This window comes from Sciurus vulgaris (genome assembly GCF_902686455.1).
Source record: "Sciurus vulgaris genome assembly, chromosome: 10".
Taxonomy (NCBI): domain Eukaryota; kingdom Metazoa; phylum Chordata; class Mammalia; order Rodentia; family Sciuridae; genus Sciurus; species Sciurus vulgaris.
The window spans coordinates 7,290,918-7,307,715 of NC_136470.1; the positions used below are offsets into that span (position 1 = coordinate 7,290,918).

General features: G+C 41.3%; 1 protein-coding gene across 4 annotated transcripts in view; it reads right to left on the minus strand.

Annotated features, from left to right (window-relative positions):
* Positions 1–8,627: 8,627 nt before the first annotated feature.
* Positions 8,628–16,798, minus strand: part of DYRK1A (dual specificity tyrosine phosphorylation regulated kinase 1A) — a 138,305-nt gene continuing 130,134 nt past the window's right edge. For all 4 annotated transcript variants that reach the window (XM_079155998.1, XM_079156000.1, XM_079155997.1 and 1 more), the window contains one exon: positions 8,628–11,984. In XM_079155998.1, the coding sequence (XP_079012124.1) occupies positions 11,364–11,984 (621 nt within the window). In that variant the 3' untranslated portion in view covers positions 8,628–11,363. The remainder of the gene's footprint in view (positions 11,985–16,798) is intronic.

The following is a 16,798-nucleotide window of genomic DNA, read 5'->3' on the forward strand; positions in this document are numbered from 1 at the left end:
ATTAATTTATTTTTTATGTGGTGCTGAGGATCAAACCCAGGGCATCACACATGCTAGGCAAGTGCTCTACCATTGAGCCACAACCCTAGCCCCTTGCCTGATGATGTTAAGAAACATCAAATCTGCAGCAAAAGTGGATTTCCAAGGCTATTCAAGTGCTTGATAATAATGGTTGTGGACAGTTTCTTATTAAAAAAAAAAAATTCTTTTTTCAATCTTGGCCCTCAGCTCAAAATTTAAACTAAAACTTGATCATTGCTAAACTGCTCAACTTACTATTGTATTATAGAAAATGTCAGTATATCCAACTATTTTGGGGGGGGGGGGACCATGGAACTATTTGTAGTAAAGTACACAAAAGCAAATGAATCTCACTATTGACAATACTGGTTCAAAAACACATGATGGATTCAAACATTTTCACAAAGTACCTGTTGATTTAAACAACACAATGGTTAATCACAGGCTTTAACACCTTATATTATCAGAAACTCTGTAAGTTTGTCCAACAAAGGCTTTTCTATACCACACATTTCTAGAACCATCAATTATAATACATCTTAGAAGATTCCACTTCAGGTTGTACTGAATTAATTTTCTCAACCTTGAAAATACTTTTGCCTATAGTTGTTCCACACAAATATTGGTAAGAGACTAATTCCTCAGTTATTTCCAACTTGGTTCTGGCTTCTCAAACAGCAACAACTGGGCAGTTAGTAGTAATGTTGACCCTTGTAACAAGATCCAGGGAAAACTCACTCAAAGCCATTTGCCTTGTTTTTCAATGATTGCTGATATTGCTCCTAATGTCAACTCTGTTATTGTGGAAAGGCTAATAGTCTTTTCTTGCTTGACTAACAAATGGTTTAGTTGTAGCCTTATTTTGTGTGTGTGTGAATAAATTCTGTGATGAGATATTCAATTTTAAATTTTCTAATTTTTCAATTGTTTCTTGTGAATTAGATATAGTTTAATGAGTGCTTGTGAGTAATGTCAAAATATATTGTGTCCTTTACAATATGACAACTGCTGTGTCATTGTACTTTGCCATCTAACTCAATAACAAACTAATCCATATTTTACTGAACCTTAAAAGCACAGTGACAAAGTCCACTTTTCTTGTTTTAACATGATGGGTACATACAAGTAATAAAACATAAATGTTGTAGCACAGTAATACAAGTGGCACTTGAAATGCTGTTATGACCGTGTCACTGTAACTTATAGTGAACCAAACAGCAAAGCAAAATGAGAAGGCAGCCACATATGGTTTCTGCAGCAACCATTCAACCACTGTGACCCCAAAGTAGCTATAGGTAACATGCAAACCAATGTGGTTGTGTTCCCATAAGCTTCACTTACGGTTAGTGAAGTTCGAATTTCATGTAAGCTTCGTGTCATGAAATACTGATGTTTTTCAGCTACTTAAATTAAAAAAAACAAAAAAAACAAAAAAACAAAAAAAAAAACTACATGCCTGTAATCCCAGTGGCTTGGGAGGCTGAGGCAGGAGGATCACAAGTTCAAAGCCAGCCTCGGGAACTTAGTGAGCCTCAGCAACTTAGCAAGATCCAATCTCAAAATAAAATATAAAAAGGGCTGGGGATGTGGCTCAGTGGTTAAGTGCCCCTGGGTTCAATTCCCTGGTACAAGGAAAAAAAAAAAAAAAAACCATAAAAGCCATCCTTAGTTTGGTGGACCACACAAGAGTCAGGTGTACTATAATTAGCAGATGCCCGATCTATTTTGATGGGTAGGAAGCAAAAGCCACAGTCATCCTTGCTCTTCCTGGACCCTACTGTTCTTGAGGGGCCCAGGACCCTGAAAGGACATGAAAATGCACAAAGGCTTTTGCTGCCAGTCGTAAATGGCCTCGTAATAATAAGACGAGGAAAGAAAGTTTAGATGTTTCAGGGAAACGAAAAAGATCTGATTGTCACTAGAACATAAAAAAAATCTCCCTTATTGTTTTCTTTCATTTCCAACCCAATTTCCACCTTGGCTCAGAGTTGTGGTAAGCCTCCTTAGTTCTTGTTGTTGTTTGGTGTTTGTGGTGCTGGGGACAGAACCCAGGCCTTGCACTGGCAGGCCAGAGCTCCACCATGAGCAACATCACCAGGCCCCTCCTGATTTCTTTAATCCGGAGGCAAGGCCCGGGGCCCTCTCACACATGAAAAGGGTCTGATTCAAATTCATCTGGAGGGAAGAGGGAAGATTAATAGTTGGACTGGCAGGAGGGGACAGTGCTGCCACATAAAGGAACAGTCACTGAGAGCGGTCCCCAGCCTGAAACCCCGCTGGGGAAAGTGGAGGCGGGACTAGGAATGGATGATGGATTCTGGAAACCAAAAGGGGAGAGAAAGACTGCTCAGGAAGAAGGGAAGGGGGTAAGGCAGCAGGATCTGGAAGAGGAAGAGGAAGCTGCAGCAGAACCTCTTGGTGTTGATCCTCCAAAGCCCCCGGGGGCTATTCATTTCACAGCTAAGTGAGAACAGGGTCAGAGTGAGACCATTCAACACTGAGGATTTCATGGAAGAACATTGGGAACCATTGTCCTTCACTGGGACAATGGGGTGTTCTTATCTACATGTGCCCTAGTGCACTGGGAAAGCTTGTGTTCACTGACAGCAAGCCACTCAGTCCTGACTCTGCTTCTATTGGGCACACAGCTGGAGGGCTTGTTTGGCTGAAGGGTTTGGTTTGTGGTCTCCAAAGTCAAGGCCTTAACTAGAAGCCAGAGATGGTCAAGAGTCAATTGGATCATCTTCAGCAAGTTGCCTCAACTGCTTTTCTCAAGTCTAAATAAGACTGGTCACTTTTTCAAAGTTTAAAGAGTGCATGAATCACCTGGAGACCCTTGTTTAAACCAAGTCTGACCAAGCAGGTGTGGGCTGGGGCCTGGGAACGCATTGCCAGCAAGTTCCCAGAGATGTAGAGGGGTAGAAAATTCTGTATCCCCTTGCAAGACCAAAATCACAACCAGGTCAAGGAAGGCAGGAAGTACGCATTTCTGGAGTGTGCAAGTTTCTCTTGTCAAAGTGATCCAGTCTGTCACAAAGACTCTCCCATCCCCAAGCCTGACTCCTGGCCCACCTTCGACCCATTCCTTCAGGTCAAACTGTCTACTTGGCATCTCCACTTAGATGTCCTACAAGTCCTTCACAAAGTCCTAGAACTGAACTCGTGACCATCCAGCATACCTGTTCCGCTCCAATGCCCCAGCACCAGCGAACGGCACCCGTCCACGTTGCCCAAGCTGAACACTAGAAGCCTGCCGTCCTTCTGGCCACTTCCCGAGAGCTCCTTCCTAAACAGCACTGGGTTCTGTCCGCCTGTAATAGTGAGGGCCTCGCACCCTTGAGACGGCGGCTTCACTGCCACTCAGGAAACAGCCCACCACGGCCACTGCACCACAGCAGTTCACACAGCAGCTCTTAAAACACGAGGCGAGCTTCCCCGTGGCTGCCTGCCGTCCCTCAGAACACACAGTGGCACGCCTTGGTTCCCATCCCCAGGCCCCAGCTGCCGCCCATTTCTCTAGTGCAGTCCTCATGCCAGGGGACCCAAGACCCTTTGCTGATAAGACATTATTTCTCTTCACAGAAGAACTTTCCACTCATTTAAGAAATTGTTTGCAGGGTTAGTCTGATGGCTTTCTTTGGAGTGTCTTCTGCAGGAAGTAGGGCAGATCTCTCTTCACTCCAGGAAAGGAGAGCTACCGTTTTGCTTCTTGTACCTGGTCACAGTGGGTTCCCTCTGCTTCTAGCAAAGGAGGCAGGTCTCTAAGCCCGGACAAAACTGAGCTGGGGAAAAAGACCACGACCAGTGAAAACCCCTGAGGAGGCCTCACCTGACAAGCTCCTACCCTGAACTCTGCTGAACTACTGAAGAGAAATCAGTGCTACAATGTGAGCAGAGTGACCTTCAGAGAAGTACACTTGTGGGAAGGAGGCCCAGCTCACCAGCACCCGCTCCAGCAGGAGCAGTAAGATCAGGGTGAGGTGGTACTTGTCTGAAGGTGGGAGTTAAAGGAATCCCACGCGAGTGCCAATGGCCACGCCATCGCCCACGCCCACATGCAGTCATGGTCATCAGAGCCTCGGAGATGCAACTCCAGTGCCACCCCCACCCTGCGGGGTCAGGCAGCAGACAAAGCCATCTCCAGGGTGCAGAGATTGGCAGAGCAGGCAGGGCAAAGACCAAGGGCTACCATGTAGCCTAAGAGCTAGACCAACCTGCCTTACAAGCAGAGGGCCTGTGGTTGGAGTTTTGAGTGGGAAACCCTACCTCCCAGAAGTAGCTCAGACCCCTTAAGTGATGCATCTTCAGGAGGCGTCTGGGAATCCACAGCCACAGGCCATTGTAATGGAAACCATGTGTATTCTAATGCAAACGAGTAGACCTGCATGCTGTGGCATTTCTGTCCTTATATTTGATACTAGGAAGGGTACTTTAGGAACAAAAACGGGGTAACACTGCTGGAAGCCAAGATGGATGTCGACCAAGCAAATATTTTTAAAAAGAAAAAGCAGTTAGCCCCTTACTGCTTTTAAAATGTGGCTTATAATCTTAAAAAGTTCCCAAAGTCTCCCTATAGTATCACCCTTCTTCTCTGATCTAAGTTAAATCTCCCTCTGAAGACTAAACACCTAATGGGTCTGCTCTGCCCTACAGTGGAGAGTGGTGGCAGGAGTAGGCCACTGAACATGTGACCCCAGGGCCTAACCACACACCGGTTGAGATATTGCCATATTATAAATATTACCATATTTATTATTCCAGATGCCTCCTTGGTCTAGGGAAAAAATTCTGCTGACAAATCATCTAAAAATGCTTTATAACATTTAAGTATACACTCTATCAAGGCAAAGAAACCCACCAAAAGCCCTCAAAATTCTAATATAGATACAGGTAATGTGCAGTAGCAGAACCAACTTCTTAAAGGAATGTTAACATCCAGAGACTCCAGAAATAAAAGTAGACTGCAAAATAATCCTGTTTAACTATTCATGGAAAACACTAACTCACTTAATTTCCCCACCTTCATGTCTGTTATATTAATGCAAACAAAAAAAAAAAAAAGCAGGTTTCATTTACACTGTGGAATCAAGCTCATATTTCTTGGACACTTCCTATATATTAAGCACGTGCTAAAATATTCATGTACATCATCTCACTGAAGCCATACCAGACCCTGTAACTGGACACCACAGACACCTCCATTTTGCAAAGAGAAAAGTGAAGCCTGGAGAAGGAAAGGGAATTGCCCAGGACGCAGAGCCAAGTGAACCAGCCAGGATCTGAACCCATCTGCGATCCTAGAGCTAAAGACTGTGATCACTTAGCAGATGAGTGGATCAAGGACGCTTTTCCTTGACCTTACAAAGACCACAAGCCTGAGGTACAGAGGAGCAAATCCCAATCCCACTGTTGGGGAAATAAATTTATCATATTTCATTCTGCATTTGAGACCGGGAGTCACATCAACAAACTTCCATAAGGGAAGATGACCAAAAGCAACAAACTGTGTATGATTTGTATACTTTCACCTGGCAATTTCTGCCGTAGAGGTTTGTTTATAACACTGTAATGCAATGTGAGTTCCACTAGTTCAATCCTGTATGCATACATACAACGCTCAGTAACAGCCAGGTGCAGTAGCACACACCTGTAATCCCAGCAACTTGGGAGGCTGAGTCAGGAGGATCCAAGTTTGTGACCAGTCTCAGCAATTCAGTGAGATCTTCTCAAAATAAAATGTAAGGAGGGCTGGGAATGGAGCTTAGTTGTAAAGCACCTCTGAGTTCACAAACTCCAACAAAACACACACATTAATCTCATGTAGAGCATTCTCAAATCCAGGGTCTCGATGTGAGATCAACCCAGGCCTCCTCTTCCTGCCCGAGTGCTTTCTGACTACAGGTTCAGAATCACCTGAAAAACTTGGGATTCAGTCTTGAATCACACATCATAACATGTCTCCAGCAGACAGGCTTGTCTGTAATGTCCAACAATATGCTTTCCCCTCCGGCTCTCTCACACCACCAGAAGTAATCCCTTTCGTTTTGGAGCCAGTGCTCCATCCTCAGCCCACCCCACGACGGCATTTCTCTGCCACAGTGAGTGGTGAGCGAAAGCCATTCACCAGGTTGCCATTCCAGGACGCCCCAGTCAATTCAACACTTCTGCTCTGGGCAGACCTCTCAGGCTCAGCCTTCTCCCCTTGCAAGGGGGTTAATGAGCCACTCATGAGTCACACCTGCTAGGCTGGCTTTGATGCCCCCACCCCAGTGAAAACCTAATACCCACACCCAGTGCCTCCCACTATATTTTGCTCTTGGTACAAATCTACCCATCCACATCCCACCCCTTTTCTTTTGACTTGTTTCAGGTTTAAAAATCAGGGGCAATGACTGTGAATAAAGAGCAGATGCTGGGAGCAAAGGTTTACAAGAATTAAAAAAAAAAAAAAAAAAAAAAACCAAAGGTAGCAGTTTTAGAAAATTTAATTGCAAAGAAATCAAACTGGCCTTCCAAACCTAGGGTAGTACTGCTGCGACCTGAAAACCTCGCGAGGACTCTCTAGCTATTAGAGCATGTGGTCCAGGCCCACTGACCGGCACCTGCTGGCCTTGCTTCCTGTGAACAGAGGCTCCGCTTGCCTGTGCCGCCTTATTCCCAGCCCAACTCGAAGGCTCATTTTGTTATAGCTGTCACAACCTGCCCCAGTCCCCTGCTCCTTCAGACCCACTGATACGGACACCACCGCCAGGTAAAGGAAGGGCAGCAGACAAGAGGAGAGCCTGCCCCCTCGCTGCTCTAAAGCACTCAGGTCTGCTGGGAGTGGCGGGCATTCCTGCAAAGTTGCCCCCACCCGTTAACAGAGGGCCACGTGCTGAAGGGCTGAAGAGACCCGAGGGTTCGAGGTACCTACTCACTGTGTGTTTAAATCGGTGTTCAGCGGGAGAAATACCTTTTGTTTTGAGGTTAAGAAAAATCTTAAAAATAGGTGGAAAATGCCTGTGCTTTCAGGGTTAGGGTGAATGTTTAAAAAAAAAAAAAAAAAGCCTCATAACAGAGAAACCTGGTTCTTACCAGTTCTGAGAGCATGAAACCTAGGACCTTGGCAGGGCATGAGGACAAGGAGACAGACAGACACAGAAGCGATCAAACACTGATCTCACTGAACAGGCAGGCTTTCCACAAAACAAGTTTCTCCTGATTTAAACACAGGGACGTATAAACGATTGAGTCCAGGCTGGAGGCCCAGCTGGCTCTCACAGGATGATTCTCTGTGGATGCATGTACAGAATACTGCGAGACACTAAACAGCAGGACTATGCTAGAATAAGCTGTTAGGTCTGCTACTCTTATTCTCTGTCGGAGAGATTCCTTGATGTGTATTTCCATTGTAGGAAACACCTAGGTAAGGAGTCACGGTCAGGAAAAAGAGAACTTCTCTTCTTCCAGACTCCAGTCTCACCAACATCTGTTCAAGTGTTGCAAGTAGATCTTAAGAAATCTGAATAGTCTTAATACATCACAGCAGTGCACAGTCTCTGTCCCTTTAAATTTTCAAACTTTCTTCCTACATGACATTAAGGCCAAGTCATATATTTGGAATAAACCATTTGATCTATTACACGTGGCCCATGACAAAAACAGAATAAAAATGATATATCAAACCTGTCTTCTGAGGGCCAACAAAATAAAAGCAAGTCAACTTAGAAATTGGGGGACTCACCTGGAATTTAGTGTTTGCAACCTTCATGTGGGATTTGCTAATGTATTTCCCTATCGTAAGAACCTATCATCTAGGAGGGAGTACAGAGGCAAAGGCCCAAATATCATTTTGGGGAGCTTTATAATTACTGCAGAGTTAATGATTTTCTTTCATGTATTTCTAAATTCACTAAATAAAAATAAGTCTTGTTTTTTTTGAGTCCAGTATCACAAAATGTGTCACTTATCTAGGTAAATTTCTAATACCCTAAGACAAAGGGAGTTTTCCATTTTCCTATGATGTAAATTCAACTTTACATACCCAATCTGAATATTACAAAATCATATTTTTAAACAAGTTTCTTACCTCTGAAAACCACCTTAATAAATGCTTATGCAGGTTAACATATAAAAAGAGAAGACTTCAGGTTAGAAACTGACTCACTGTGGCAGGAATTCTAGAATTTGTGTAAGAAAGTCCCTGATATGTTCCCATAAGTGGATCTGGGGAAGGAAGAACCGTAGTATCTACATCCTCTCCTTTATCTATTAGAATCTTTATCTATTAGAAAAAACAATCAATTGGAGAAAACCACCTAATCGTTACATCCACTTGAAACACTACAAACTACAGTATGAGCAACTGGAATCAGAGAAATTGTGTGAATATAGTAATCATTCAGATAAAGAATTTTAAAAATCAAATATCTGTTAAACCTCCAATTTTTACTTTGAGATATTTAAAGCCTATGTTGATGTAACTCAAATATTTTCCTTTTTACACATTTGACTAAATTTATACTCAGTATACCTACCAGACCTGGACCAGGTTAATTGCATAGGAAGATTTTTTTACTATCTTTACATTTTTTCTTAAATTAATTTTAAAAAAGCATAGTAAAGAGTCTGAGGACAAATTATTCAACTGTTTATCATACATAAGACCGCATGACTATAATACAAAGGGGGGTTCTTTTTCATTTAACGTTACAATATACACAGCAAGTCCGGACTAGATCTTACAATCTGAACACAGGTATTTAACCTTTTCCATGCTGTTTATGTTTACAATGCACAGAAGTCCTGTAACCAAACTGTGTAGTAAAGCACACAAAACTGGACTGTAACATAACACAGTATGCAGAAGCATTGGATTTTATGATTTCCTTTATGTAAATATTGGTTTAAAAACTGTTTTAGGGGTTTTGTTTGTTTTTGTTTGTTTTTTTTTTTTTTTGGTGGGGTTGGTTTGTTTTATGTTTTTTTGGTGCTTGCTAAGATGTGGCAACCAGCACAGAAAAAAATGACCTGACCCATATAGTGTTTTAAACTCATGTTCCACGTTCCTAAACAGCAGTAACTACTGGATTCTGTTTGATATTGCTATACTCAAGGTGATATCCTTTTATTCACTGTAAACCTTTATGAACTACCAAGTTCAAAAAAATCATCCACAGGCTTGACATTTAATTACAAAATAAATATGGATTTCCTGATTAACAACAAAAAAATTGTGGTTTATAAAAACGGTTATTTCCAAGTTTTCATTCACATTTACATAGTTGTAAGCCTTTCTTTTGTCACTGTTTACATATAAAAACCTGTTTTGTTCAGAAAAAATTGACCTAGTCAGCCACATGGAGTTGACCAATAAAAAGTAACGTGGAGTTCTGCTGAGTTGTTTCGAACAGGGTTATCGGCAGAGGTAGATTACTGCTTCTTTTCTAGGCTTCTTTTGATGCTGGACAGGTAAATTACTACATCTTCATTCTCCCAATTCAATCGCTCAAAAGTATAACACCCTAAAATTGGTCAATTTAAAATGGGAACACAAATTTAGCAACTGCCAGACTGTGTTACATTAAGGCAGCATAATCTCAAAACGAGGCACCTGTTAAATACCAGCCTATTCACTTCAGGTCATGCTGAGAGTTCTGCTTTACTCCTGCTCCTAGTTTGGACCTGTTGGTGCAATCAAGGTCTTGCGTTCAAGTTTACAAGTAGGTTAATCAGGAATACAAGAATCTTTGCTGGCTCCATAGCTTCTGGATCCAGTGTCCCTTTACCTTCAGAAGCCTGAACACATTTAGAATGTGACAGATGTTGTAATCTTGAATTAGATGTCAATCTATTATGTTCAGTACACAGATTGCTGTAAATGTATTGGCTATGGATTCAACAACAGTTCCAGTTTTGTTTAAGCAATAGTACAGCCATAATTTTCAACTGACATTTAAAAATGGTCTAGTTACACCTTGTGTCAAAGTGCAGAACTGCTACATTATTGGTTACAGACATCTATGTGCTATAAAAACAGCTTTGGTACAATAAATTATCAAAAAAGAAAATAAATTTTTGTAAAATTCACAGCATAATTGTGAGGCAAAAAAGCAGTCACATAAAATTCTGCATTTTTTAAAAATGTTCAGGATGAACAGAAGATATCTTTGTGCAGAAGAAATGGTGGAGATACCACGTGCCGAGAAAAAGCAAAAGGAAAAGTAAAAAGCAGGAAGGGACACAGCTGTAGCTATTTCCATCAAAGCAAACCACTACTTCTGTGACCTTCAACCAATAAGGAAGTCAACTTTATGACACACGCAAAGTGACCTTGCAATACCTTACAATTAGTGGGTCACGAAAGTCTGTTTTAAAAGAAAGGCCTCTTGAATTACCCATTCTCTGTGTTCTCAGCATTAAGGACTGTCTGCAAAAGCATGTCCACGAGTGATTGCATCTGAAATGGTAGGCTCTTCTGATTTTGAGTCCAAATCCATAAGGCCAAAGGTTATCCCAAAGACCACCACTCAGACCTCCCCAGGACTGGCCACGACTGACCCGTTGATTGCTTCTCAGTGCACCTTGGTTAGGAGACCAGTCACGTTCCACTCCCATCTTCCTGTGGCCTCCACAACCGGAGGCCCACAGGATCCCACGTAATTGCTGCTTTGCTCCTCAGTAGGTTCAGACAGGAGAGTTCTGATCCCCGCCACTTAGCATGCTTAATGTGCCTTACAAACTTCAACACAATCGTCCCTTTCATACAGCTGAAGATGATGTTTGTGTAAGCTGGAGGTCCCTCTTCCTTACAGTACTGCATTTCGGTGCCCAAGTGTGTTTAGAGGACTTAAAAACCCAATCCACACCCCACCCTGACCCAAAACAGAACCAAAAAGAGGGGGGGGGGGGGGGGAGGAAAAAAACAAAAGGAAAAAACCAAAACACCCTCATGGGGCCCTATGTAAATTATGTGCAGTGCCTTTTTATTTTAAAATTAGTTGGCAAATGACCGAGACCAACATCTGAACATTAACTTTTCTGTTGAATAGAAAGACAAAAAAAAAAAAAAAAAAAAAAAACCCCACTATGACTAGGAGGTGGCAAGTTAAATGGGGGAGGCAAAAAGAGGATACCTCTGAGCTATCCGTGAAGATGGATTTGGACATGGCTCTTAAAAACTTCATTGTCCCTTTGCAATCTTTTCAAGTTAAAAAAAAAAAAAAAAAAAAGTCAACTTTGCCCTCTTGTAGCGGTTCAGTGTGTTAATCTCCTTCTGATTCAAGCAGCTTTGCACTTTGTTTTTGGAAAAAAACACCACTTCTATAAAAACACACAAGAAACAAACTCAAGTTTCAATGTAGTCACGAGCTAGCTACAGGACTCTGTTGCACACACACTCCTGTCATGGGGGATTCTTCTCTGTCAGCCCCTTGCCTCATCGTCAGATGTCCTTCAGTCATGTAATGTGCAGGACCTGTATTAGCAGAAAATTGGTATGTTGGATGTCCACCCATGCCAGTCTCTTGGCGGGGATTGGAGTAGACGGTCAAATTTACGTCCATAGCTCCATTCTGTCCAAAGTCCAAGGTGTTAGCAGCCACTGGGCGGTTCTGGTAGGCCTGATTGCCTTGATTACCAGTAGAGGAGGAAGATGTCGAGGAAGAAGTTGTTGAGGAAGACAGGGATGTCATGGAGTGGTGACTGTGGCCAACCTCCATAGAATCCTGGGTAGAGGAGCTATTTGTTGGAGAATTGTAGACCCTTGGCCTGGTCCGGTTACCCAAGGCTTGCTGTCCATGATGGTGATGGTGGTGGTGGTGGTGGTGGTGGTGATGGGAACTGTTTCCATGGTGATGATGCAATGCATTCTGCTGAGGGGCTACATGAAAGGTTGTTTCTTGAACAGGATGGGTTTCAACAGTGACTTGTGTAGGAGCTTCAGTGCCTGACCAGCCAAGTGGAGCTGGAAATTGCTGACGCACCTGTAAGAACACATTTGGAAAGGATCATTCAGAGTGCTGTTCCCAAACTTTCATCTTCAATAGAAAGCTATGACATGAGAACATTTACACCAAACAGGGAGAGTTTTTTTGTTTTTTTTTTTTGTTTTTTTTTTTTAACTTTTAGCATGTAAGTTCTGAAATAGAAAATTCTGATTATGTCCCAGAGTGAAAGATAATGTACCATGTAAGGGGCAATTTTTTGGAAGTTATATTGATATAAAAGGCTCATATATTTCATTAGCCACTACCTTTCCTTAGGAGCATTGTCTATGCCAAGGGTCAGTTAACTTTTTCTGTAAGAACCAAATACATAAGTATTTTTGAAGGGTTCAAAAGAAACTCTTTACTTTCCCCCACTAATGTCCCTTCTCTCTTCTTTCTTGTTACAATAAAAGGAATATTATCCTTCTAGCTGCTCAACAATTTCTCCATTCAACCCATCAGTCATAACTGCTGAGTCTACAAAGAAAATAATTAAGAATGTGAAGAGAGAACCTAAAAGTGGTAGAAAATCTTTGCTAGCTACTCCTCTGACTGAATTTTTATATATTCTTATATAAAAACATAATAAATGGGCAAATGAACTAAACAAAGTACCTCTCAAAAGAAATACAAATATGTGAAAAAATGTTCAACATCTTTACAAATTAGGGAAATGCAAATCAAAACTACACTAAGATTTTATCTCACTCCAGTTAGAATGGCACCTATTAAGAATACAAATAATAATAAATAATGGAGAAAATGTAGAGAAAAAGGAACACTTTTACACTATTGGGGACTGCAAATCAGTACAACCATTATGGAAATCAGTACAGAGGTTCATCAAAAGACTAGGCATGGAACCACTACAAGACCCAGCTATGCCACTCCTTGGCATTTATAATAATGAAACAAAGTCAGCATAGTATAGTGATGAATGCAAACCCATGTTTATAGCACCACAATTCACAATTAGACAGATTATGAACCAGTTTAGGTGTCTGTCAAAGGAAAATGTGGTATATACACACAATGGAGTTTTATTCATAAAGAAGAATGAAATTATGTTCTGTACAGGAAAATGGATGATGACATTATTTTAAGTGAATGAATCAAACTCTTTTTTTCCAGCACAGACTAATGAGCTTACATTTCAAATGGACCCCAAACCTGGCCTTCTCTCCCCACTCCCACCAATACCACTTAGCTCAGGTCACCAGAACCTCCTGCCTAATGTAATGGACTCCTCCGAAATGGATTCATTCATTTTCCGAAATGAATTTCCAGTTTCCATCCTTTCCTCCTGCAAATAGTAGCAGGAATACCTTTTATGAACACAAATCTGACTACTTTCTGTTTGGCTTTTTTTTTTTTTGTGGTGCTGGGGATTTTTGTGGTGCAGGGCCTTGTGCATGCAAAGCAAGCACTCTACCAACTGAGCTATATCCCCAGCCCACTGGAATTCTTTAATGACGTCTCCATGCATTTAGAAAAACATAATAGTTCAAAATACCTACTATGCCCATATCATCTGTCCAATGGCCATTTCTCTGACCTTGTTCTCTAGCCCTGTGGTTCTAACCACACAGGATCTTCTTTCTGCCCCTCCATTGGCCAAGATCTTTCCAACGTGGTATGTTTACTGTTTCCTTAAGCCAAGAATGCTCCTATTTCTAATCTCTGCATGGATGCCTCTTTCTTATCATTTCAGTTCCAGGGTCTTCCCTAACCACACTGGCCAATACTGGCCCAACTCTGTGTGGCACAAGCTACTGGTTATCCACACTGCTTCTCATTCCCAAGCACATGGCTGCACTACACTTCCTAGCCTCCCCTATACTTAGGTGTGGCCACGTGACTAATGTCAATGGAATTAGAGAGTTTGCATGTCACTGCTAGCCTACCACACAAAATACCACCAAGTCCTTCTGCCTATTGGATACCGAATAGTGGGCAAATAGGTCCTAGGGAAAAGTAGAGCCACAATCAGATAGGAAATCAGGACACAGAAGACAGTCATAACTCACACACACTCTTGACTGTTACATGAAAAGAAAAAAAAACAGCCAGGTGCAGTGGGACAAGCCTGTAATTCCAGCTACTCTGAAGGGTGAGACAGAAAGACTCCAAGTTTGAGGCCAGCCTTAATAGTTTTATTAGGACCTCCCTTACCCTCCAAAAAAGCCACCCAACTTTGTATTCTTCAACCTATCACACTACAGGGAGATCTGTCACCAGACTTTTGGCCTGCTTTAAGTAACACATCTCATCCAACAAATGAAGTCAGGATCTGTCATACTAGCCTTTACTACTTACTTTTTCTTTCTTTTTTTATGGTGCTAGGATCAAATTCAGAGCCTCACACATTCCAGGGAAGACAAGCGTGATGCCTCTGAGCTACACCCCCAGCCCCGATTTTCTTTTTTATATTTAATGCTACTTACAACACACATGCCCCCTCCCCACACACACACATCTGTCCTAGCGACTGAACCTGGGCATGCTCTACCACTGAGCTACATCCCCAGCCCTTTTTAATTTTTTGACGGGGACTTGCTTAGTTGCCCAGGCTGCCCTCAAACTTGCAACCCCACCGCCTCAGTCTTCCAGTAGTTGGGATTACAGGTGCATACCACCACACCAGGACGCTACTTGCAATTTTTATTCATGTTTCTTTGTTTATCTGTACCACTGTAAGCTTCATGAAGGCAAAGACTACCACCAATGGTTAGCACAAACCATGGAGCATTTATTCAATGAAGACAATCTGAGAAGCAAAACTTAAGAGACACTACTGACAACAATCCAACAGGACAAGTTGTCAGAGTTCTTTAAAAAGAAAATACAGGTTGATCATCCTTAATCCCAAATTCTGAAATCCTTACATTAAGATGCTCAGCTGATAAAATCTATGTAGATATTACACAATCTGAAAAACACTGAAATCACACATCTAAAACCCTAGATAGCACTGAACCCTACATATACAGTTGCTTGTCATAATCAGCAGGGGACTGGTTCTACAGCCGCCGAGGACACCACGATCCATGGATGTTCAAGTCCCAGTGTGACATGTATATAACCTATGCCCTTTCTCCCTTCTACTTCAAATCACCTTCAGATTACTTAAAATACTTAATATAAACACTATGTAAATAGTTGTTATGCTATATTGTTTAAGGAATAATGCCAAAGAAAAGTCTGTATATGTTCATCTGCAGTTGCTTGTTCATACATACATACCTATAATCAGCTTAATTTATAAACTGGACATAATAAGAGATTGACAACAACAATAAAACAGAACTATTACAATAGACTATAATAAAAGTAATGCCAGTATAGTCGCTCTTGAAATATTTTATTGTACTTTCCCCTTCTCAAAGATATCACGTTATGGCTGCTCTTGGTATATCTATCTGAATTGCCAGCATCATAGTTGGTGCTTTGAGACTACGATTAAGTACAGTAAGGGTCACTTAAACACATGCAGTGTTGAGACAGATGATCTGATAACTAAAAATAAATCTACAAGTTAAATTGTAAAATCACTTGGAGGACAATTTGGTTATAGGTATCAAAATTCTAAGTCACTTTACTATCTGACTTGGTCATTTTATTTTCAATTACTTTCAGGAATTTGTATCAGATAAATTGTGTATGTGCAAATGATATATGTACAGAGTTATTTATTACACCATCATTTGTAATAGTAAAAAAGGACTGGAAATAACTAAATGTCCATTAATAGGGGACTAGTAAAATGAATTATGGAATATTTAAACAATGGAACACCATGAAACTGAGAGGGAGGGGTATTCTCAATATATTAATATAGGAAGACCTCCAAAATATATGCCAAATATGTAGAAAATGGAAGAGGTAAAAGTGTGGGTGTACCAATGCTGGGTGAAGAATATTTGCTTGCATATGCATAAAATATTTCAGAAAGGATATAAAAAAACTAAAGATTAGTTTTTATTAGAAATTGGATGGCTAGAAGATATGAAAGGGAGGAGTTTTCACTTAATCACCTTTTATATTTTACTTGTTTATTCGACCATGTGATTATATCAACTATTCAAAAATTAAATATGCAAGGGTGGTGCACACCTATAACCCTAGGTACTTGGGAGGGTGAGGCAGGATTGAACCAGACCAGGGACTGAACTCAGGGCATTCAACCACTGAGACATATGCCTGGTCCCTTTTTGTATTTTATTTAGAGATAGGGTCTCATAGAGTTGCTTAGCACCTCGCCATTGCTGAGGCTGGCTTTGAACTAGCAATCCTCCTGCCTCAGCCTCCAGAGCTGCTGGGATTACAGGTTGTGTGCCACCGTGCCCGGCAGGACCTCATTTTTAATGATGCAAAGTGGAGGGGGTTCCTGTCTGAAAACTCATCCTTATAAACAGGAGTAGGTGGAAACAGAAGGAGAAGCCAAAAGTTTCTATTAAGTGTAGAAAAGTCTGGAACAATTATTAATGAGAGAAAGATGGGACAGCTTGAGAAATATGTAAGATCACTCAGTGGAAGCTGGTGAATATTAACTAACAGCTGTGTGTTAGATCTTCTCCAGCAGCACAGAGCTACCCAGTCACAAGGATGGTGAGTAATACTAATCAACATCAGTTTTACTTCATCAATCAAAAAACACACTGGCCTTTCACCATAAAGCATCAGGATGAAGCACAGTAGAACAATTTTACAGAGGTATTGAAATTACTAGACTGTGCTTCTTCGGTTAGAATGGAGCTATATTTTCTCAGAAATAAGGATGCTATGAACCTTTGGGATAAATGACATGTCAT